General features: G+C 40.7%; 1 protein-coding gene across 8 annotated transcripts in view; it reads right to left on the bottom strand.

Annotated features, from left to right (window-relative positions):
- The window catches only part of FAM184A (family with sequence similarity 184 member A), a 120,276-nt gene that overhangs the window by 62,198 nt on the left and 32,566 nt on the right, over positions 1–25,512 (bottom strand). For all 8 annotated transcript variants that reach the window (XM_043890360.1, XM_043890361.1, XM_043890358.1 and 5 more), the window contains exons 2-4: positions 6,020–6,874; positions 4,960–5,095; positions 3,180–3,361 (exon numbers count right to left, since the gene is read on the bottom strand). In XM_043890360.1, the coding sequence (XP_043746295.1) occupies positions 3,180–3,361; positions 4,960–5,095; positions 6,020–6,874 (1,173 nt within the window). The remainder of the gene's footprint in view (positions 1–3,179; positions 3,362–4,959; positions 5,096–6,019; positions 6,875–25,512) is intronic.

Raw genomic sequence — 25,512 nt, 5'->3', positions numbered from 1 at the left:
TATAGGCCTTTTAAGCATTAACAGTCCAATGATGAAAAAAGTCAAAAGACTACGGCAATGAAATTTTTTAAGTTCTATGCAAGGAGCATACATCACGTGTTGTGAGAGTATACAACCTCTCCAGGAAAGGAGCTTAACCTGGGTGGGGTGGGAGACGATGTGGGGGGTATGTGAGAGAGAGAGAGAGAGGGAAAGAGGTCAGGAAAGGCATTCCGGAAGGGAACACAGCTGAGCTGATGATACTGACACATTCTCATTTAATTCTTACAAGCCCATCAGGAAACAAGAGGTGAGAAAACTTCACATCTAGATCTGATGTCTAAAGCCTGCATTCGTAATCGTGTCCAGCATTCTGAAAGCTGAGAAGCAGCTCACCAGGTGGTGAAGTTGGGGAGCTAGATGGCCCTGAGGCTGAGCAGTGTGGAGAGAATACAGGATTCAAGGCTGGGAGTGGAGAGGGGGGCTCAGAAACAGGCAGGGTCAAATGATGACCAGACGTCTTTTATGCTAAGGACTCTGGAATCTGTTCTGATGGGAATGAGAAATCACTGTGCTTTAAGTGACTGATATTTAAAAAAATTTTTTTTTTAAAATTTTTATTCATTGATTTTTAATGTTGGTTGTTTAAGCCACCCAGGCTATGGCATTTTGTGACAGCAGCCGCAGCAGACTAAGACAACTTGTGAAGGGGAAGGAGCAGAATGGAAACAAAGAAAGGAAGAACTCTGGGGAGGACCTGAAATCAGGGAGCAGGAGGAGAGCGAGGAGCCAGTGAGGGAGTCGTGAGTGAGTGACGGGGGGAGGAGGAGAGCCAGGAGGGGTCAGCATCGCAGAGGCAAATGCTGGGCCAAGAGGGGTGAGCGCTGCTGAGAAAACGGGTGCAGCTTCTGGGTGCGGTGGCGGTGTTCCCACTGACGTCTTAGGATCCAGTTCAGTACAGTTGAGTTGGGGTGTGGGGGGGAGCCAGACAGAAAGGAGGAAATGGAGGTATTGGATGAAGGCTATTCTTTCAACAAGTTATGGGATGTTACGGAACAAGAAGGTGAGAAAGTAAAAGGTTAAGACAATGAGGTTCAAAGATGTATGAATTCTCTCTAGGGGCTGCTGCAGAACCCCTCCTTGCTGCTCTGTAAGACTACTGGAAGACAGACACACCTCCTCTGGTCACTGATGCCTCCTGGGTGGGCAGAGCCATCCTGCTGTCTGGCCTCTATGGCAGCTGCCATCTACCTACCTCCTGGCCCAGTCTGTGAGTCTCTGGAACTACCCAGGAGGAAATACAAGGTCCTCATGCCACAGAAAGCAACATAACATAGAGGTGGAAACATGGGTTTGGGAGTCTCACTGTCCTGGGTTCAGGTTCCAGCTCTGCCACTTAGTCACGTGACCGTGGGAACCGTGAGTGCATAATGTCTGTAAGCCTCGGTTTTTCCATCTGTGAAATGGGAGTGATAAGGTAGAACCTATGTTACAGGGTTGCTAAAGATGAGATAATATGCCCCCAAATATTTAGCAATATTCCCAGCCCACTGTATTACATTTTATAGTTGTTAGCAAGCAGCAGTAATTATTTTACATAATAAGAGATTATAATTATTCCCAAGGCCCGATAAAGGGGGAAAGCCCTAGGAAGATTCTTGAATGTAAGGCACTGGACTTTCTTTCCTGTCAAAGCCAGAAGGTATAGATAGAGGAAACAGAAATTCCCAGCCTCTTTCTTTCCGGCCTGGGCCAGCCGGGGCCGCAGCCCTTCCCTTCCAGCCTCCCCTCCAAGGATGGTGGAATGAGGGGCTGAGGGCTCAGAGCAGTATTCTAGGACTGGATCCCAGCCCGTCTTCAGCTCTCCCTGATTTGGGGTGCCCAGAAGCCAGAGACCCTACTTGAATACTCAGATGCAACATTTTAAGGGTCTTTTTGTCACCATCACCCCCAGGGTCTTTTCATTTCACAGCTCAGACATGAAGGGCCCCTCATCAGAGATCATAGCGTCTACCTATAGCACTGTACCAGTCAGGGTCCAACCAGAGAAGTGGGGAGGGAGGAAGAAGGGGTAGATCTGGCCTAGACGGACGGTTTGGAGAGCTACCACTGAACAAGTTACTGGAATGGATGAGCTTGCAGAATGAGTTGAGGGTGCGAGAGGAACAGCAGAGGAACACAGACGGAGGAGGGAAGCTCCCAGACAAGACTGCAGGGCCAGGGAGACCGGAGGAAAGTGTGAGAGAACCAAAGAGACGCTTGTGAATCAGACACAAGTCAGTACCCCAGGAAGACAAGAGCCCCCCAAGTCCAGCAACCAGAACATCACTGGAGGCTGAGGCCGAGCCTGTGGACTGGTAACAAGAGAAGCCAGTCCGCACCGGGTGAGGAGCGAGCGGGAAGTGAACAAGGAGAACAGACATTTTTCAATACGCCTGGTTGTTGAAAGAAGGAGAAAGAGTGTGTCAAGCTCCCACCTGGTATTGCAGATATGTGAAAAACTAGAACAAATTATTCAAGCAACTACTCTACATATGACATGTTTTATTTAATTTAGAAATTCAGTATGTTGGTATATGTATTTTCAGGGAATGGTTCTCGTCATCCTTTTCAGTTTTATAGACATTTCCTAGGTGTATACACAATATGTTTCATGAATAGAAAAGTAAGTATGATTAACCATAATGTATCTTCCATTTAGGGGTTTCCCAGGTAGTGTGGTGGTAAAAGTACCCGCCTGCCAATGCAGGAGACATAAGAGATATGGGTTTGATTCCTATGACAGGAAGATCCTCCGGAGGAGGGCAAGGCAGCCCACTCCAGTATTCTTGCCTGGAGAATTCCATGGACAGAGGAGACTGGTGGGCTACAGTACGCAGGGTAGCAAAGACTTGGACACGACTGAAGCGACTTAGCACGCACCTATTCAGTTTCTAGCCTGAAATAGGGTGAAATGTCCTAAGTTTTTACATTACAGATTGTTATCAAAAATATTTTGAACATATACCCAATATGGGATAATCCAGCTTTATACCTTTCCTCAAAATAAAAACGAAAAATTACTATAGTTAAGAAATAGCCTGTTACTATGAAACAGAAGTAAACACTCTAAATCACATCTGAAAAAGAATAAAACTGGACTTTTCTTCCCTTCCTTTCATGGGTGGTGCAGCGGGGAGGGGGTTCCTCCAAGACTCTACCTTCTCCAGGTCCAAAATCCGCTGCTTCTGCTCCTCATCCAGACTCTGAGTTTTGCTTTGCAGAAAAGCTCTTTCTTCTTCAAGCTGAGATAATCTTTCATTGGCCCTTGATTTTTCTGATTCTAGATCTTTAATTGTAACCTCCTGGGTCATTTGAGTTGCTTGAAGCATTCCAATATGACCTAACATCCCCAAAGAAAGCCCGAAATTCAAATCTGTTACCTTGTGGTACAAAATAGTTTATAGTTAATGACACAATGCACTTAATACCTAAGTAAAACAAATGGTCTGCATGTACAAACAATTCTTTGGTTTCAAGAGAAATACTGACCTTGGAAATACTTATTATCCAAGTACTTATTACAATATGTATTACATCATTGATGCTATTCCCTGCACCAAGGACCATTCCAACCATTTCTGAAGATTTCAAGCTATTTAAGTTGAAGTAGAAACAACTCCTCAGGGTACATATAAAAGTCTTGGGAGTAAAACAAAGAGATGCTGAGTAGCACTGTGGCACTAAAATGAGTAACTTATTCTTTGCCAATCTTTTTTCCCCAAATTCTAACATAAAAAGGAAGAAATCTGTATGCAGCAAGTAAAGATGGCAGGCAGCAGTTTGGTTGAAACTAAATTTGTTTTAGACAACAGATCTGATAAAGAACGAAGGCAGAGTAAGAGACAGATAAGAAGAGCAAGGTTATGAAAAACTGAAATAAACGGCAACAGCAAAAAAGGGGATGGGGGCAGGGGGAGGATATAAGCAGAGCTAGAGAGGTGAAAAGTGAACATGAGAAAAATTTCTCAAGGCAAGTGTTAGAACAGTGGTTCTCAAAGTGCCCTGGACCAACAATACAGGCAGTATCTGGGACCACCAGTCAGAAATGAAGCCCACCCCAGACCTACTCATCAGAAACTCTGGGGTTGGGGCCCAGCACCTGTGGTTGTACAAGCTGTCCAGGTGATTCTCATACACACAGAAGTTCAAAATCTGCTACTTCAGGGGCAGGGTAATCTGGGATTCAATTGATTGAATTGATTGATTGATGAATCAATCAATCAGATGACATCCTCACAGAACTCATTCAAAGGCCTCCCTGGGGTCACCAAACACCTCGGCAAAATGTCACTTTAGATTTGAGATGGGTCACCCTCCTCCTCTGGGCACATGAGTCACATCAGGAGGGGCAGCCCAGCTTCAGAGTACGCAATGATCCTTATTAATAAACCAAATGAAATGAGGCTGCTATAACTGAAATACAGTTCCACTAATTTAAGCACTTTAAAATATTTATGTTTTAAAAGGACAAAGAAGCCTCTTAAGAGTGTTTTTCTTTTAGTGACTGCCTTATTGGTGCTAAAACCTATAACTCTTGGGACTTCTCTAACAGTCCAGTGGTTAAGACTTTGCCTTCCAATGCAGGGGGTACAGGTTTGATCCCTGGTCGGGGAACTATGACCCCAGATGCCTCATGGCCAGAAAACCAAAACATACAATAGAAATTATACTTTAAATTCAATAAATTCAAATATTCAATAAAGACTTTAAAAAATAATAAAAACCTATAAATCTTAATTTTTTGATAGAAATACATTCCTAAAAGTTATCATTTGCTTCTCTTATGATTAATCAATAACATAACAGAACCCTTTAACATATTTAGAACCTAAATAATTTTAAAATATGAGAAAATAAAAAAGGCTAGTTTTATCTTGAATTAACAGTTAAGTGTTGGTTTTAGCTGAGGAATACACTAAGAACTGTGGTCGGACATACTAGCTTTGAGGACAAGATCTGAAGCTTGTTGTTGTAAACGTTCTCTGGCTGCTGCCAGCTCACTTTCCACCTCCTTGTGCCTGCTTAATAAGGCCATTTCTCCCTCCTTGGCATCGTCAAGCTGTTTTTGAAGAACCTATGAAAGATCAAATAGCCATTATCAATAAGAATGATACTAAGCTAAATAATTCATGCAAACTCCCAGCAGCAACTATCTCCTACTCAAAAGTTAAACTTAACAATCCCTAGAGTTTTCAGTCTGTATCCATGTCACATAACTTGTGATCTTCATGTTGGCTATGCAACCCTTTCTAATATATTTAAATGCTGCACAGATATTAAAAACACACCTATGAAATTTTCTATGCCAATAAACTAAGAGACTTTCCATAGAGACTCTTCGGCTTTTTTTTCAGACTTGTTCCGTACTCCTATTTAATTCAGGTTTATAAAGCAATCTTAATTTTTTGTTCAGTGTGTGGATATCAAGGAATGTACAGACCATCATTAGTAAAGACCAATGTAAAGACCAATATTTTAAACTTCCCAGATCACTGGGAAAATATTAATATATTATTTAAATAAAATCCTCTTGTAAACAATCAACAAGGTTGTAAGCTTATCTTCTGGGGCCTTTAATATCTGAAATTGTAGGAAATGACAGCTACAGGGTAATAAAGATTGTGTGTGTGTTAGCTGCTCAGCCGTGTTCCACTCTCTGAGACCCTATGGGCTATAGCCTGCCAGGCTTCTCTGTTCATGGGATTCTCCAGGCAAGAATATTGGAGTGGATTGCCATTCCCTTCTCCAGAGGAACTTTCCAACCCAGAGATCAAACCCCGGTCTCCTGCATAGCAGGCAGATTCTTCACTGTTTGAGCTACAGATAAGTCCTAGTAAAAATAAATAAAGTCCTAATAAAGAGTACCCTTCCATTGATTTTCTCACAAAAGTGGAAAAAATGCCAAATGGGGGGGAGGGAAAGTGGCCCAATCAAAAAGAAAATGACAAAACTGGGGGGAAAAGAAATCCACGTGTCGAATGTACTATTCTTTACTCACCTGAACGTTGTTCTCCGCTGTAACCAGAGCCATTTGAAGCTTTTGGCATTTGTCACGAAGACTTCCGGCTTCATCCTGTACCATCTGTAACTCTGTCTTTAATTTTCCTATGGTTTTTCGCAAAATTGCTTCTTGTCCCTGAAATTCTTTTCTAAGATCTGCTTCCTTTTCTTTGCTAGCCTGGAGGCTTTCTGCTGTAAAAAGCTGTGACCTTTTCAAAGTATCCAGCTCACGTTCATAAAAGGACTGAGCTTTCTGCAACTTGCCTTCATAGTCCTCAATGAGCTGCTCCCGCTCCAGCCTGAGCCCCTCCAGGGCCTTGTTTAAGGCCTCCCCCTCCGCCCTGTGCAGCTCCTCCGCCTTCTCCTGCCCCTTGGTGACCGAGGCGCTGTGATCCTGCTGGTACTTCAGCAGCTCCTGGATCTCCCGTCTGTGAGCGGTCCTCAACTCTTCCAGCGCCAACCGTTTGTCTTTTTCAAACTGTACCTGGAGTTGTCCAAAACTCCGTAATCTTTCCTCAAACTTCCTCCTAATCTCCTCAACCTCTCTAGACATGGTTACTATGCGCTGGACATGCTGGGCTTCTGCACAAAGCTGCATGTCCTCCACCCTGTGCTTATAAGCCTCAAATTCTGTCAAAGCCTGCTGCTTCATTTTTATGTGATCTTCTAAGGATGCTTCTAAAACTTGAATCTTTCTCCTAAGGTCTAACTCCTCGGTTACTCTGCTTTTATACTGCAGTATTTTCTCTCTTGTTTCTGCAAGAATTTGTTGGATTTCCTCTTCATGAGCATCCTTGAGGGCTTGAATTGCAGATTCGTGCTCATCATTTTTAGTGTTCAAAGCATATATTACCTGCATGGTTTTAAAGAAAAAGGGAGAAGAATCCTGTAAACCATATTATTTTCTAATTGTTAATTCATTCATTTGGGTAGATATTTTTTTATGTACATAATATTGGTTATGATAAATACTAAATACTAAAACTTCATGCATTGCTTTTGTACTCACAGATTTACTTGGCAAATTTACTTAGCCCAGTCTTAAAATATGCATTTGAAGACTTTTTAATCAGAATTTTAAAGCATTCAAAATTAAGGATTTCTTTTTTCCTAGAAATGAAACAGTGAGGAGCAAACTGACAAAGACGGCTACCTGGTCTATGAGAATGGAGTTTTCCTGTGGCCCCATCCATCTTGGGTAACCTCACATGGCAGGGCTCATAGTTTCCTTCAGTTACACAAAGCTGTGATCCACCTGATCATTTTGGTTAGTTTTCTGTGACTGTGGTTTTCATTCTGTCTGCCCTCTGATGGATAAGGATAAGGGGCTTGTGCAAGCTTCCTGATGGTAGGGTCTTGCTCTGGTGGGCAAGGCCATGGTCAGTAAATCTTTAACCCAATTTTCTGCTGATGGGTGGGGCTGTTTTCCCTCCCAGTAGGTTGATCTGAGGCCAAACTATGGTTTGATAATAGGGGTAATGGCCTCCACCCCATGACCTCTTCCAAAAGGATTTATATCAGCACACCGAGCCTCCCAGGATTGCTGCTGTCAGTGTCAAGCCTGGGGGGCTACAATCCATGGGGTCGCAAAGAGTCGGACACAACTGAGCAACTAAATACAGTGTATTAGGGGAAGCTCTAGGTCTTCCCAAAGGTCTCATTTAACTGCTTAAAGTCTGGTATGTTTTAAATGTAGACATTTCCTTTTCTAATTCCCTTACGCTCTGTTTTTAAATCTGATCGTTTTCACTCCTAAGTGGTCTCACAAAATTCAATTAGCCCTTTTGTGTTCCCCTATCAAATGCTGGGTTTTATTCACTGCCTAAATTTCCTTCTGCTTCCAAGCAAGCCAAATTCCTAGAGCCAGAGTGTTCTGAGTACAGGTCTTTCTTTGCATTTTCACCCTTGTGTTTTAATGATTCCGCTGAGATCTCCTCGCCTAATTCCAACGACAATGTGTTCCCTTTATAGTAACACTCCCACTCTTTACGTACCTTGATGTCTTTCGTTATAGCACTGGGGTCCAACAGACATACCCACAGCTGTTACTTAAGACTTATTAGAGATGTGCCTACTTTTTTTATGAAGTAAAAAGACATAAACATAACAACTATACACTCCAACAATCCAGAAGCTAAAAATCAGTGTCCTGGAATTTTGTTCATTTTAATGTGATCTTACTCTGGATTTAGAAATGAAACCCAGCACCAAATACATTTGCAATTACGCAGGTGCTTCCCTGGTGGCTCAGATGGTGAAGAATATGCCTGCAATGCAGGAGACCCAGGTTCAATCCCTGGGTTGGGAAGATCCCCTGGAGAAGGGAATGGCAACCCACTCCAGTATTCTTGCCTGGAGAATTTCACGGACAGAGGAGCCTGGCGGACTACAGTCCATAGGGTCGCAAAGAGTTAGACATGACTGAGTGACTAACACACGTAAGGATAAAATACATACCAGATTTCAAAGCTTAATACAAAACAAGAATGTAAAATGATGATGCAGAAGTGGCCCTTTTTGTGGAGAACTTGTTTATGCAGCCTGAGGCAACTGAGATGGAGCACCTGGCTCTCCACAGGTCCCGGGCATTCCAGATCCTGCTGCTGAATCTAGGCTGGCACCTGCTAGGCCTGCAGCTACACTGGCAGAAGGAAGAATCCACCCTGGAGTTACCCCACTGCAAGGACTTCACTCTCTCTGTTCAGGGCTCTGTCTTAGACACCCAGTCCCCTGACCGTACTTCACTGGGCCTGCTGCATCTATTTTCTCACAGCATGAATGACATGCAATAATACCAAAGGAAAACAGACTGAGAGATGGCAAGATACCTTCCGTCTGGCCGCAACTACCCTTTCTCCTACAAGGACCACAGGAAGCTAGGTGCACGGAAGGGAAATAGAAGCTTATTCACAGTGTCTCTCTTTTTTTGAATAAACCTAATTTCAAATTCCAAGTTATGTTCCTAATGGGCTAACACAGATCCCCATGGAAGACTCCTTTCATTTACACATTTAATCTTAAAGGTAGCCTACAACCAAGAAAGCTGGGTGGTTTCCTATTCCCTTCCCTCAAGGTGATACCTGTCTACCACACAGATGCAAAAAAGACTGGAGGGGGCATTATGAAAAAAGACACCCACTGGCCAGAGAGAAGTCCATCTGCCAGAGGGCCTAAAACAGAGCTGGTCTAGGTTATAGGTTGCAGACCTTCCCGGGGCATGTCTGCATGCATTCCCTCTTCATCTTACTAAGTGTGTGGAAGAAAAGAGATCATCCAAGGAGACGCCATTCCCAAAGAAAACAAGTCACACATTTTCACTATGCTTGAAATGATCTTGAAAAGGACCAGACTAAGGAATATAAGGAATATATAAGGAATCCTATATAACTGGGGATGAAAAGGGAGAGGGCAGCAATATGTGAGCTTCCCCCTGTCAACTATTTATTGAAATACCCTTCTCTTTTTTCCTAATTTCCCTCTGGTCTTTGAGAGTCAGCGCAAGTTCTACCTCTCTTAATAAGTCTTCCAAGACCACCCACATCCATGGAATTCTATTTTTTTTCTTCATACCCAATGTCACTATTTCCTTACTACCACTCGTTCCTAAAACTCAGTAAATGTTAGTATGGTTAGATTTGGGGGTTCCTGACCAGAAGGCTGGACAGTTAGGTGACAATGTTAGAGAGCCCAGAAAAGTAGCTGAAAATTACAAAAAGCTCAGGAGCACAAAAATGTGAATAAAAAGGTGAAATTAAAGGGGATAGAGGTTATGAATTAAAGCATTAAATTAAAACAGAATTTAAGAAAAGAAAACAAAACATCTGATAAGTAATAGGGAAATATTGTGGTGAGGCTTTCTATTTCATTTTGTATTCTAATGCAGGGATGAGCAAACTAGAGCCTGTAACCCAGATATGGCTGCTGCTTGTCTTTGTAAACAAAGTTTTATTGGAGCAAAGCTATGCCCACTCCATCATGTGTGCCTAAAGCTGCTTTCCCACTGTCGTGGTAGAGTTCTAGAACTATACATAGTTCTAAACTACACATAGCTATCTTACCAGTCAAAACTGGCAGTCAAAAAAAATTTTTTTAATGATTTTGCACTAGCTTTGTTTACTCTCTACTAAACAGTCCAGGCTTCGTACCATACAGACAGAATACCAATTATGTGATTCTGAAAATATATTATACAAAATAAATATAGTATCATACTGAAGATACAAGATATATTTGTATCTTCCAGGAAAAGCAATGTTAAATTTCTAAAAATTGACAAATGAACAATAAAAAGATGCCAAGTACAATAACAATTAACAGTGCCAATAACAGTTGTACTTATGCCAAGTACAATTAGCAGTGCTCTCATAAATAATTTAAAATATACTACTATTTAATTATATTATTTTTAAATGAGTTAAGTACCTTAACTATACAAAGTTTTCCAATTGCTCGCTTTTCTACATAATTGCATTTATTAGGTAACTAATTACTAGTATGTTTCTCTGATTAAATACTATTTCTCAGACAAAGGTAATACAGATGGTTCCATGTTCTTTGAACACATAAAAGATATATGACTTGAAGTAATAGAATGGACTCAAATTGAAATTTTGACCCTAGGTAAAATAATTTCTCCAAGCTTCAAGTTTCTCAGTTAAATGGGGATCATACTTATTCTACCCTAGTGATGTTGTTATAAGGTCAACTTATCACTGACATTTTAAAATGATGTTATATAAACCTTTTTAAAAAATATATAAAGCATTTTAAGATATGGAGGCCTCCTTATTAGCTGTATCACTTATTTTTCAGAGAGAACGAGACTAATTTTAAAAGAAACTTCAGTAAGTGATCATAATCATCCATAAAATTGGCTATCATTTTCCACATAGGAAAAAGAAATTTTCTAACGTCTCTTTTCATAAACTATTTTAAAAGACATTAAGAGCCATTTGCAATTTTTCTGGAACTATGAACATTCGTGGAATGAGATAGTACAATCATTTCCGCAATTTCATGCAATTTCACAGTTCCATTTTATGCCAATAATGCATAATTTAACTATACATCCCATGATGAATAAGCAATTTTGAGTAATTTTTATTTTTTCTATGAAGATTTTCAGATAATCTTGCCTACAGATAAAATGAGAACAATTCTAGATCCCAATTTTTAAAATTCTACTCCAGCTCAGTCATTCAGTCATGTCCGACTCTTTGTGACCCCATGAATCTCAGCACGCCAGGCTTCCCTGTCCATCATCAACTGCCGAAGCTTACTCAAACTCACGCCCACTGAGTCAGTGATGCCATCCAACCATCTCATCCTGTCATCCCCTTCTCCTCCTGCCCTCAATCTTTCCCAGGATCAGGGTCTTTTCCAATGAGTCAGCTCTTTGCATCAGGTGGCCAAAGTATTGGAATTTCAGCTTCAACATCAGTCCTTGCAATGAATACCCAGGACTGATCTCCTTTAGGATGGACTGGTTGGATCTCCTTGCAGTCCAAGGGACTCACAAGAGTCTTCTCCAACACCACAGTTCAAAAGCATCAATTCTTTGGCGTTCAGCTTTCTTTATAGTCCAACTCGCACATCCATACATGACTACTGGAAAAATCAAAGCTTTGACTAGATGGACCTTCGTTGGCAAAGTAATGTCTCTGCTTCTTAATACACTGTCTAGGTTGGTCATAACTTTTCTTCCAAGGAGCAAGCGTCTTTTAATTTCATGGCTGCAGTCACCATCTGCAGTGATTTTGGAACCCCTCAAAATAAAGTCTCTCACTGTTTCCATTGTTTCCCCATCTATTTGCCATGAAGTGATGGGACCAGATGCCATGATCTTAGTTTTCTGAATGTTGAGTTTTAAACCAACTTTTTCATGCTACTTAGGTAAAAACAAATCTCTAGGTAAAATGCTACTTAGGTAAAAACAAATCGCGTCTGAATAGTTCTCACTGTTGACTGCCATGAATTGAATTGTGTCTCCTCTCCAGCCCCGCAAAAGCCATATGTTGAAATCCCTCACCCCCAGTATGACGTTACATGGAGATAACGGGAGGTAATGAAATGCAGATGAGGTCATGAGGATGGGGTCCTCACGGTAGGACTTAGAGCCTTTATAAGAGACACAAGAGTACTTGCTTCCTTGCTCTGACTCTGCTACGTGAGGACACAGCAAGAAGGTCTACGATATTTTGTTACGGGTGACGGAGCAAATACATTGGCGATATAAACATGTTCTCATTAACAGCTAACTCATTAGTAATAAAGTATGTTCACTGAAAAGTATATTACCTTAAAATATTTTAAGTGAACCTCAATTGCCTCATATTATACAACAGGTGTAACACTGCTAAGCTGAGGGAATCACTCAATAAAGGATGATACATTCACACAAGGTAACACCATGAAACCACTGAAGAGCACATCTCATTGAGGAGGATATTTCAAAGAAAAAGCTTTTAGTATAAGGTAAATACACATGTTACTATATACAGTTAGAGCCCATCTTATACAGAGAAAACAATGAGTATGTATGTGTGCAGACACATATTTCAACTGTTTTTAATATTTTTAAAGATTTATTTATGGATTTATTTATTTTTGGCCGTGCTGGGTCTTCACTGTTGTGTGGGGCTTCCTCTAGTTGCTGAGGGCTGGGGGTGGGTGGGCTACTCTGTAGCTGCAGTTCTTGGGCTTCCCATTGCGGGTGGCTTCTCCTGTTGCAGAGGACAGGCTCCCGGGTGTGGGGCCTTCAGTAGTTGCGGCGCGTGGGCTTAGCAGTTGTGGCTCGGGGGCTTAGTTGCTCAGTGGCAATTGGGATCATCCAGAAACAAGGATCAAACCCATGTGCCCTGTGCTGGCAGGCAGATCCTCAACCATTGGGCCACCAGGGAATCCCCAGATACATATTTAAAAGTGTGTAAGTAAATTAATCAAATTTTAACTGAGGATATTAAGTAGGACTAAACCTTCTGTAATGAGTATATTTTACTATGATAATCAGAAAACAAACCATTTGAAAAGATTAACACTAACAGTGCTAAACGAATGAATCAATACTCGAAATGCCTTAGCTGTAAATAAACAATGAAAATGAAAACAGAAAATTAAAGGAACATTAATCACCAACAGATACCCTTCAAATCGGAGAAGGCAATGGCAACCCACGGCAGTACTCTTGCCTGGAAAATCCCATGGACGGAGGAGTCTGGTAGGCTGCACTTCATGGGGTCTCGAAGAGTCGGACACAATTAAAGCGACTTAGCAGCAGCAGCAGCAACCATTCAAATCTCCTTAAAAATCACTAACATAAAACTGATTTATAAAAATTATCCTTAAACTTCTCCAAGAACATTGAACATGAATCATTATAGCATTACTTATTTAAAAAAACAAACATATATTTTGAGGAAAATGTAAAAAACTCAGTTACCTAAAGTTTAATAGCTCATTAGCAAATCTTTAATGGTCAATTCCTACTTCATTCATTCTTCCCTTCAACGAAAATTTACTCCACACCTGCCGCACGCCAAGACCTGTAACTGGCACAGAAGGCAGAGCAGCGAACCGGATCGTATGTGCTATGTCGACTCTTGCAGGGTAGTGGAGCCTGACCTTAAAGACATATTCACCCAATGAGTCAAAGTGAAATTGTGTTAAGTGTTACAAAGGAGAAGAAACAAAAAATGGGTCTTTGCTGGGGTGCGAGAGAAGGTGGTAATGTATGAGTTTTCCCTTATTCTGAGTAAAATGCTTACTTTCACCAGAATCTTTTTTAAAAAAATTTATTGCTGTATAATTGATTTACAATGCTGTGTTAATTTCTGCTGTATAGCAAAGTGATTCAGTTACACACACACACATAAGTGTGTATACTCTTTTTCATATTCTTTTCCATTATGGCTTATCACAGGATGTTTAACCAGAATCTCAGTCAAAATGTTAAGGACATTTTTACCAGAACCTCTTTTAGTCAAAATGTTAAGGGGAAAGCTATAGAGATAGAAGGGTCACAAAGAATCGGACACGACTGACTGAGTGACGAACACACACATTGAGACAGAATAACGGGGTGAAGGAACCTAAAAGTGACAGACACATTGATGGGTAAGCATGGGACTCTGCAAAGAGAAAGACGGGCTCTGGCACTGGAAAGGTTAGACGTGGTCCATACTGCTGAGACACTCGTAGCTGCTGAGCTGGACAAGATGCAGAGGGAGAAACTACTGAGAAAGAACGAAGGAGACCAAGGGCTGGGTCTTGGGTGGGGTTCAGAGGAGGAGGCTGAGGACAGGCAGACAGACAACGTGCTGAGAGAGATGGGCTAGAGTGGAAGCAGGGCATCACAGTTCAAGGTGTGCGGGAGGGGCAGGGGATCTGGTCAAAGGCTGCAAAAAAATCAAGAAAAATGAAGACTTGAAGCCCCTGCATTCAGAATGTGTATCTCAGAAATAATCTCTGAGAGAGCACATTCGGTAGAGTGGTAAGGGCAGAGCAAGTGGACAAGTGGAGAAAGTGGATGAGTGGACAGTGAGTGAATGGAGACAATTTAGCTGGTAGAGGGAAAAAAATAAAAACCTCCAAAAAATAGTTGATAAAAGAAAGGAAATACAGAGGGACAACTAGAATGATGGATTTGGAGGGAGCAGAGTCCTATCAAGGGAGAGATTTTTTTTGTTTTTTAAAGAAGAACTGAAAATGTAACCTAGGGAAGGGCTAGTTACTGCACCAAAGTCATGGAGAAAGTTTGAGGCAAGGATTTCCTGATACAGGTGGACAGACTGGCATTGATTGAAAAATAGGGAAAATGTCCTCCCAAGAGAGCAAGGGTAAAGACTGGGATTTGAGCTGGAAAGGAAAGATGGGCAACTCCTGTCTGATGGCTGCATACTCCTCCATAACAGACAGATGAGACCCTGTTTCTAGAATGCAGAAGCCATCAGCAGCTTTTCTCCACTGACCATGGGCTTCCCTGGTGGCTCAGAGGTTAAAGCGTCTGCCTGCAATGCGGGACACCTGGGTTTGATCCCTGGGTCAGGAAGATTCACTGGAGAAGGAAATGGCAACCCACTCCAGTATTCTTGCCTGGAGAATCCCATGGATGGAGGAGCCTGGTGGGCTACAGTCCACGAGGTCGCAAAGAGTCAGACACAACTGAGAGACTTGACTTTAACTTTCTAACATTGGTGAGCAGCTCAGTCAGTCTTCCCAGTATGTCTGCCTTAGAACAAACTCCACCTCACAAGGACCATGAGAAGACCCTTGTCATCACTGCTTCTCCAGGTAATGTTTTTCCTTTATTTCTTGCTTATTCAGAAATTCTGGGTATTTGTTCACTTTCCTTTTCTGATCAATGCCAGAGACAGACAGACCAATAGAAGGAGAGAGAGGAGGGGAGAAAGAGAGACAGAGCAAGAGAAAGGGAGGGAGCTCACCCTCAGAGTATATAAGTACTACATGAGGCACAAGAGAACTTACAAAGTAAAAAGGAGAAATCTTAGATTCTCCTTTCTGAGAAAAGCTGCTGATGGCATCTGCACTCTAGGAACAGGATCTCATCTAAATTTTTTTAAATGTCTGATACAATTAACCTATGACAAAGAATATATAATGGGGAAAAGAGTGCCTCCTCAATAAACAGTGTTGGGAAAACGACAACTACACGCAAAAGAATCAAACCAGACCACTTTTTCACACCATATATGAAAATAAAATCAAAATGTATTGAAGACTTAAATGTAAGATCTGAAACCATAAAACTCATAGAATAAAATGTAGGCAGTATGCTTCCTGAGAGCAGTTTTAGCAGTATTTTTTTGGCTATGTCTCTTCAGGAAAGGGAAATAAAAGTGAAAATAAACAACTGGTACTACATCAAACTAAAAAGCTTTTGCACAGTGAAGGATACTCAACCAAAAAAAAAAAAGCAGACTACTGAATGGGAAAAGATATTTTCAAATAATATATCTGATACGGAGTTAATATCCAAAATGTACAAATAACTCATACAATTCAACGTCAAACAGATAACCCAATTAAAAGTGGGCAGAAGATCTGAATAGACATTCTTCGAAAGAAGACATATAGATGGCCACGAAAAGATGCTCAACGTCACTAATCGTCAGGATATGCAAATCAAAACCACAATGAGTTATCACTTCACATCTGTCAGAATGGCTATTATCAAAAGACAACAAATAATAAAGTCTGATGAGAATGGGATTGGCAGCACGAGGAGAAGGGGACAACAGAGGATGAGATGGCTGGATGGCATCCCCAACTCAATGGACATGAGTTTGAGTAAACTCCGGGAGTTGGTGATGGACAGGGAGGCCTGGCGTGCTGCAATTCATGGGGTCGCAAAGAGTCGGACACGACTGAGCGAATGAACTGAACTTAACTGAACTGAACTGATGAGAATGTGGAGAAAAAAGAACCCCTGAGCACTACTGGTGGGAATGTAAACTGATGCGGTCACTACGCACAAATGCACAGTGAAAAGTGTATGAAAAGTGTATGAAGGTTCCTCAAGGATTTAAGAATTGAACTACCATGCAATGCAGCAATTTTACTTCTGAGTATTTTTCCAGGAAAAAAATAAAAAACACTAATTCAGAAAGATATATGCACCCCTATGTTCACTGCAGCTTTGTTTACAACAGCCAAGTTATGGAAGCAACCTAAACACCCACCAACAGATGAATGGATAAAGAAGATGTGATTAAAAAAAAAGATAAAAAAAAAAGAAGATGTGATATACATACATACCCCCCCACACACACACAATGGAATGTTAGCCATAAAAAACAAAATCTTTAAAACAATTTTTATTTTATATTGGAGTATAGTTGATTTACAATGATGTGTTAGTTATAAGTGTACAGCAAAGTGATTCATTTATATAAGTTTCTATCCCTTTTCAAATTCTTTTCTCATTTATGTTATTACAGAATATTGAGCTGAGTTCCTTGTGCTATACAAGAACTCCTTGTTGGTCATCTATTTTAAATATAGCACAGTGTACATGTCAGTCCCAAATTGCCAATCTATCCCTCTCGCCCTGGTGATTGTTAAGTTCCTTCTCTATGTTTGTGTTGTTTCTCTTTTGTAAATAAGTTATTTGAAACTTATTTACAAAATGAAATCTTGCCATTTGAGACAACATGGATGGACATAAAAGAATATCATACTAAGTAAACTAGTCAGACAAAGAGAAAAATCATTATCATTTCAATTATATGTAGAATCTAAAAAAACAAAACAATGAACAAATAACAAAACAGCAACAGACTCATAGATATAGAGAACTAAGTGATTGTCAGAGGGGAGATGATGGGGAGAGGAGTGAAATAGTTGAGGGAGATTAACAGGGTTAACTTCCAGTTACAAAATAAACAAGTCATGGGTATGAAATGTACAGCATGGGGAATACAGAAAAGAATATTGTAATAATTTTGTATTATATCAATAGTAATAGGCTTAACATTTCGTGATCTATAGGAATACCAAATAACTATGTTGTGTACCTGGAACTAATGCAGTGTTGTAGGTCAGTTATACTTCAATTAAAAAAAAACCAGATCTCATACATTTTAAACAAAGGAAGAATACATTCCTATAACTCTGTTTTTATTATTAAGCTCTCAGATATAATTACCAAAAGGTTACTTGGTCCTTAAGGTACCAAAGTTAAATATCGAAAAGAGTTTCTCAAACTTCTGAGAAACAGTGGGTTACTGACCTCGGCCATGCAGGGTCTGTTGTGTCTGTTCTAGAGCAAAGACACAGACGGGAGGGCTCTGTACCTCAGCTCACACTCAGCAGTGCTCCCAGACGAGCCTTACAAGTAAATGTTTCACAAAGTATTAAACATAACTGATGAGCTCTAAGTAGCTTATTTAGAGAATCTAATGTTTCTACAAAATGGGTCACAGCTTGGTGTCTTGAATATTATTAACATCCTTAAACGCATGTTAATAAAATGTGTTTAAATGTGTTTTAGAGATGATGAAACTGCACAAATCCATCCATATTTTCTTATTCTATTGATGATCAATAATAGCATATATTTATGCTACCTAGATCATAGGATTAATCACTACAATGTAGGAAAATGAATTGAGCCCCAAAACTAGTCTCAAGCAGCTTCATGCTAGCAAAATGAGGGGGATTAAAGGAAACAAATCAAATCAGAAAGTCACAAATGACCGACCATTCATCCAAGAGAAAAAAAGTAAAAAGCAAAACCCAGAGAACATCATTTAGTGTAAAATGAGGGTCAGAAAGAAAAAACAATCCAAACTCATTCATCACCAAGCATGCTGCACGCATGCACGTGTGCACACACAACATACACACCTTTCTTTCTTCTAAACTACCTGAAGATAAGCTCTAGGTACTTGTCACCCCTAAGTACTTTAGTATACATTTCCTAAGATCAAAGACAACAACACTGTTACACCCAAGAAGTTAAACCTAGTGGAATAATAGCTAGTACACAGATTGCATTCAAGTTTATCAAACTATTCCAATAGTATAAAATTTACTATTTTATTTACTAAAATTTAGTGGTTCTTCTCTATAAGTGCAGATCTAATCAAGGATCCCACATTGAGACTTCAGTCTCCTTTAATCTGAACACTGACATTTCTGAAGAGACCAGGACGGTTATCTTGCAGAATACGTATGACAAAGACTCATAGGATTATATCAAGTTCCTCTTTGTGGAAATTTTCTGTTGTGTTTTCTCAATCCATCCTATTGATGACTAGAGTATTTATTACTACACTATGAGAGCACATTTATCAGTCTGCTTGTCAAATACTGCTCTTCCCCCATCTTCTTCCAACCCGCTGTTCCTCTTTTATGATGTCCTACTCAGCTTAAAGATGAGAAAAAAATGACAAAACAAATTTAATTTTGTCCAAAAAGGTTTAGTCCCTATGAAAACCTATCCTACCAGTATGGGACAAGCCCTCCATGTGGGCTGGCATGCATCATAAGAGCTGCCCCTGTGGGCTACTTGCCCAAAGACCAGGCTTAAACTGCTCATAACTTCCCAAGGGACTTTTTAAAGAGGCTGTAAAGAAACAAGGCAATTGGCAGACTAGGTATTTAAAGAGAATGCTAACAGTCTTTTGGAATATGATATGAGATGTAAACCTTTTAATCCATATTCTCACAAAATATTAAGCCACATATTCATCTGCTATTAATAACTATGGAACTGGATTACCAAGAAAATGCACTGATGACCTGTAGTTCAAGGTCGGTGGAAGGGGAACAGATGCTACCCACAGAAAGCAGGTAAATCCTGGCAATGAATTACTCAAGTTTTTTCTTTCCTTGGTCCAGTTTCTTTTGTTATAAGTTTGAAAAAAAAAACAAAACAAAGGATGTTCTCCATTCATTATGTAATCAAATTAATTCCAACAGTAGACTTATGTCCAGATAAAACATTTATGAGGCAGTTAAAAAAAAAAAAAGCTCATTTGGATTTATTTAAGCCAAGGGTACTGTAAAACCCTAATTTTAAAAGAGCTTTAAAATCCAATTGCTTTGGGGAAAAAAAACTACCTTTAAAGATATGCTTGCTTTCTATGCATTTCTATAATAACTGTTAGAAAAGTCTTTTAAAAAATATTAAAGTCTAATAACATGGAGGTATTTTCCTCAATGGTAATAGAGAATATATCTGTTTCCCCAAGACGATTTAACTTGACTTTTGAAATAGCAAACAGAAGCCTTATTAATATTGTAAGGCTTACTACTTAGGGTCCATGCAATGAGATCTGTGCTATCGAATCTTATCCAAAAGAAAAAAAAAAGCAAACAAACTTTGAATGTCTTACCGTGTTCTTGGTACTTTTTTATACACATTATGATTTAAAAAAAAGGCAGAAATGTTCTTACTTAATCTTGCTTAAATAGAACTGCTTAACACATACGAAATAATGGCAGACACTTTTAGATAATATATGTAAAGTGTCAAGCTGTTGAGTAACAGAATACTGTATATATAGCACAAGAGATTTTCAGTAGAGAAACTGGGCAAAGATTTCAGTAAATGGAAAGGCAAGAAAGGGCAACGGCAGGTGGAGAGAACTGTGAAGAAAGCAACCTGAGTTAAGCTGTCTTCCTGCACAAGAATGACCTGGTGTGGTCAAATCATCCTGAATAGAAAGACGGGCTGGTGCCAGGGAAAGCCAGTCAGGGTCAAAAACGTGCCTGGTGATGACTTTCATCCCTGCAATTTAACAGGGAAATGAGTCTAAGAATTTTAGGAGATTTAGAATCTATGCATATTTTTCTGTTTGTATACTTAGAATGGAGATGGACAATGATTTTAACACATCTCTTTCTTCCCCCACCCCACATTTAAACACCCCATGAATTGGGAAGAATCATACTGCCAAAACTCGGAAGCAACCAAATTATCCTTCAGTGGATGAATGGATAAACAAACTGTGGTACCTCCAGACAATGGGATATTATTCAACACTAAAAGGAAACGAGCTATCAAATGATGAGAGGACATGGATGAGCTTAAAATGCATATTATTAAGTAAAAGAAACCAATCTGAAAAGGATATCTGTACATTTTGGATATTAACTACAAGGAAGGCGCAAGAACAAGTTTAAATTGAGTCCTTACAGAATGTGAGCATTTCAAGTCAGAGAGACCAGAGGATAGAAAGCAAATGCAAAAATAGTGAATGATTTGTTGGAGTACACTCTTATAACAAATCCCTGGCAGCAGACTAAAGAACCTTTTGGAAAAAGTGAACCACTCAAAGAAAAACCTAGTCATAATGACATTTAGGGGTATATGCTCTACTAAAAAAATTGTCTGATGGGCTTCTATGTAGGATATGGAAAGATGTAAAAAGAGCAGTGCTCCCAGTAACAACAAAAAATACCAAACAACCTACAAAATCATAAGCTTTTTTTTTTTTCATAAGCTTTCTTGAACCTATCAGAGAGTTGAACTCCAACATATCCTCCCAGCTTTAACTCTAATACACAGGATACAAACTCTGGCTCACCCATGGCAGAGCATAGAGTAGATAAGGACCTCAAACAACTGGATAAGAAGAATGAGGCTAAAATTTACAACAATCTTTTAAAGGTAAAGCATGGGTTTCACTAACCTACTCCACAATATTGCTGCCTCAGCATCCATGTGTGTGGCCAAGTGGCCTGCAGGGCTTGGCTTGAACTGATATCACCCTCTCCATCGAGTATGCACATCCTAGAAAACAGCCCACAGACTCACCAGTGATCACATCCTAGAAAACAGCCCACAGACTCACCAGTGATTAAGTTCCCGATATGACCCCCTCGCAACTGCCCTTTTGATCATCAGTCTCCCTCACCTCCCAGGGTCTTCCCCTGGTGCCCCTTAGATAAAAACAGATTTCTGAGGCCACCCCAACCACCTCTCCCCCTTTTTGGTTTGATTGACCAATCTGACCTTAGCCTGGGAACCCCAAAACACTCCTCCAGGATCCACCCCGATCTCTGCCTACACCCTGTCTTGACCGCCCTCTTGGCCTCTTTAAGTGTGCTGTGTACCTCGTCCAGGACCTGTAAGTAATAAACTCGATTTCAATTCTCTTGTGGGCTTTTACTGAACCATCCACCACCCCAGGACTCTACTTAACAAGTGTTCATTTAGCAAAGTTACTAACAGTGGGCAAGGGTGAGACACAGAAGCCAAAATGCCACAGACACAGGGGACTGCGCCTGCTCGCAAGCTCTTCTCCAGACTGTGCCGGGCCACCACGTCAGCCCTTGACCAGCCCTTACATCCTCCAAGTCACCCATTCCCTTCCTAACTCAAGCCGAGTCCAAGGATTTAATATTCATTATCTGTTTTGGGTATCATAACTAGACTATATTTTTCCTCATTTCCCCATTTTACACCCAAATATGCTATTTAGAGGTCTTCCCTGGCGGCTCAACAGTAAAGAATCCCCCTGCGATGCAGGAGCCGCAGGAGACATCAGTTCGATCCCTGGGTCAGGAAGATCCCCTGGAGGAGGAAGTGACAACCCACTCTAGTATTCTTTCCTGAAAAATCCCATGGACAGAGGAGCCCGATGGGCTACATGGGGTCCATGGGGTCACAAAAGCGTCGGACATGACTGAAGTGACTTAGCAGCAACAGCATGCTATTTAGAGTGAAGATATACAAACTTTGTCACCTAAGAGTTCTTCCTTCTCTTTCCTCACCACCAACATGCAGCCATGACTAGGTCTATCAGTTATACTTCCAAAATATACCATGGATCTCTGCACTGTTCTCCATCTCCAGAGCAAACTGTGCAATTTGTGCTGGCCACCTAGTGCAGGCCACCCTCATCTCTGGCTCCAGCGCAAGGATCACTGCAGCAGTTTACTCAATGACCTCCCGGCTCCCAGTTACACTGTGTGACAACCCATTCCTCACTAACAGCCAAACGGTCCTCTCAGAATATAAATCTGACATTTATATTTCAGTAACTAGTAACTAACCCTTGCTTTCAACCCTCTAATAGTTTTCTATCATGTATACCAGGGGGGGCGGGGAAAGCCAGCATCCTTTTCTGTGGCCTTCAAAGTTGCACTTGATCTGGTCCCCACTCCTGACCGAAGCCTAAAGCCACTTTCACCAAAGGAATCAACAAACATATCCCAGAGACAGGTCAGGAAGCAGCAGTGGCTTAGAGACCAGCAGGCTGTGCTGAGAGGCTTAGTGCAAAACTCATGGGGCATCTGCATTTCTTTATCCTGAGTTTTCATAAAGGTTTCTTAAAACCCAGTATAATGAAATCAATCAAAGGTCAAGGTAGCAACACATTTTTATGGAATTCAATAAACATGCCTTTCTTTGTAGGTAACAGAGAACTAGTGAAGGGTTTTAAGCAGAGAAATAACCAGATCTGACTTGTATTTTAGAAACTAAAATGCTGATAGCATTGTGGAGGATATATCAGATAAGAGGAAACTGAAGAACAGTCAAAATGCATCAAAATAACTCAGGAAACAGCCTGAGGTTTCTAACACAAACCTTGGAGCGGAGGGATGACACCCGACTGAAGAGCTATTTAGGAGGTCATACTAGTAAGAGAGGCTTCCCTGGTGACTCAGACGGAAAAGAATCCTGCAATACAGGAGACTGGGGTTCAATCCCTGGGTTGGGAAGACCCCCGGAGAAGGGAATGGCTACCCACTCCAGTATTCTTGCCTGGAGAATTCCATGGACAGAGGAGCATGGAAGAGCAAAGAGTTGGACACAACTGAGCAAATAACACACACACACACTTTCCCACCCTCCCACCCAAGAGAATCTGGTGATTGATTCAAAGCAGGAGGAGAGATACCTTCTCCCAGTCGTTCAGTCTGTCAAGGAGGTTATGAACCTCTACAAATTTTATTCCATCTTCAGTCAGGGTTCATATGAGTCACAAGGTGAGCCTGTAAACAGCACCTACTAACTGAGGTTACTCACACGCTGCCCACCCCTAAAAGTGGTCTCCTGTTTCAGACAGACCTGGGCTGGAATGGGTACAACTCAGAACCTGTAACTCCAGCTCCACAGTTCTGTTCTGAGTTTTCATCTTCGCAGTAGAGCAGGCACTTCTAAAAATACATCACCCCAAACTTCTCCAGTCTTCCCTAAGGCTAACCATGCTTAATCATTTGCAACCCAACAACCAAAGGAAGATTACAATCCCATTAATAACATTTTTCCCAGTAATAACTTTTGATCACTATGGTAGTCATTCTCAATTTGATGCAGGGGTAAGATTTGCCCCTTACAAAACTACACACTCATTCCCCTCCCCTTTCGGGTGGCCATCCGCACATCCACCAAGGGGAGCAGCTGACTGGAAAAGAGACTGAGAACCACCTACTGCTTTACTAAATGCAAAGCTAAGGGCCTATCAAGTTAATTCAGTAATTGAAAAGAAGAAATACTATGCCAACCTATTCTATAAGAATAAGAATTCTAAAATATAACAGCATCCTAAGCTGAACTCTAAGAGAAGCTACTCTTTGTGTTTGCAAAATATTTTTTTTCTGTTGCTCTTTATGGTGATAAACATTTTCAGGTCTCAATTTACTTCTCAGCAGGGACTACATATAGTTTAATGAAACGAATATTATGATACTCTTCCTACTGAGAAAACCTCAGTGCCATTCTGAAAGGATCTGAAGAAAGGTAATGAAATTCTAGAAAAGAGCTTTAAAGTTGTCAACATTCAAATTCTTCGGAGAAAAAAGTCATATTAATGACCACCCCCCCACACACATATTCTTTTCACAACCTTGTCTCTGCTTTTTTAAAAAGCAAATTTTAAAGAAAATACTGTATGTAAAACCTGAAAGGAAAGCTAACATAAATGAGTGAATCACAAAATTAAAGCAGGCTGGTTTGGTAATTGGATATAATAATCCAAATTTTTCCAAAGTATGGCACAGGAGATGACTTTAAGTAGTCAATATATTTATTTTAATGGTCCCTAGAAACAACACAAGTAGCCCATCAAATCTATAGTCATAAATTATTGCCTAAAATGAGATTAAAATAGTCAGAGGAATTAACACAGATATCTTGTTTTATAGGTCCTATACTTGAGGATGCTCTTGTTCTAAGCCTTGAGTAATTTAACACTGCAACAATTCCTTTAAAAAAAAAAGATATAACTGACATACCATAAGATTCATCCTTTTAAAGTGTACAATTCAGTGGTTTTGAGTATATTCACAAGGTTGTATAATCAATATCAATACCTAATTCCAGAGATAACGTTGTTGTCTAACTCCTCTTGCAACCTCATGGATTGTAGCCTACCAGCCTTCTGTCCATGGGATATCTCAGGCAAGAATACCAGAGTGGGTCGCCATTTCCTTCTCCAGGAGATCGTCCCAAACCAGGGATCTAACCCACATCTCCTGCATTGGCAGGCAGTTCACTACCACTGAAACACCTGGAAGTCCAATTCAAGTGAAGTGAAAGTCGCTCAGTCTTGTCTGACTCTTTGCAACCCCTTGGACTACACAGTCCATGGAATTCTCCAGGCCAGAATACTGGAGGGGGTAGCCTTTCCCTTCTCCAGGGCATTTTCCCAATCCAGGGATTGAACCCAGGTCTCCCACATTGCAGGAGGATTCTTTACCAGCTGAGCCACAAGGGAAGCCCAAGAATACTGGAGTGGGTGGCCTATCCCTTCTCCAGCAGATAGATCTTCCCAATCCAGGAATCAAACCAGGGTCTCCTGCATTGTAGGCAGATTCTTTACCAAGTGAGCCATGAGGGAAGCCCATAACCATTAGTAGCTACCCCATCCCCCACCCCTTCCCCCACAGCCCTGAGCTAATCTACCCTGTCTCAGTGGATTGGCCTATTCTGGACATTTCAAAGGAATGGAATCACATAATATGTGGCTTTCTGTGTCAAGTTTCTTTCACTTCCAATGTTCTCAAGGTTCATCTATGTTT

This window comes from Cervus elaphus, chromosome 28 (assembly GCF_910594005.1).
Source record: "Cervus elaphus chromosome 28, mCerEla1.1, whole genome shotgun sequence".
NCBI lineage: Eukaryota > Metazoa > Chordata > Mammalia > Artiodactyla > Cervidae > Cervus > Cervus elaphus.
The sequence above is the reverse complement of the archived record's forward strand: the minus strand, read 5'-3'. Positions and strand labels throughout refer to the sequence as shown.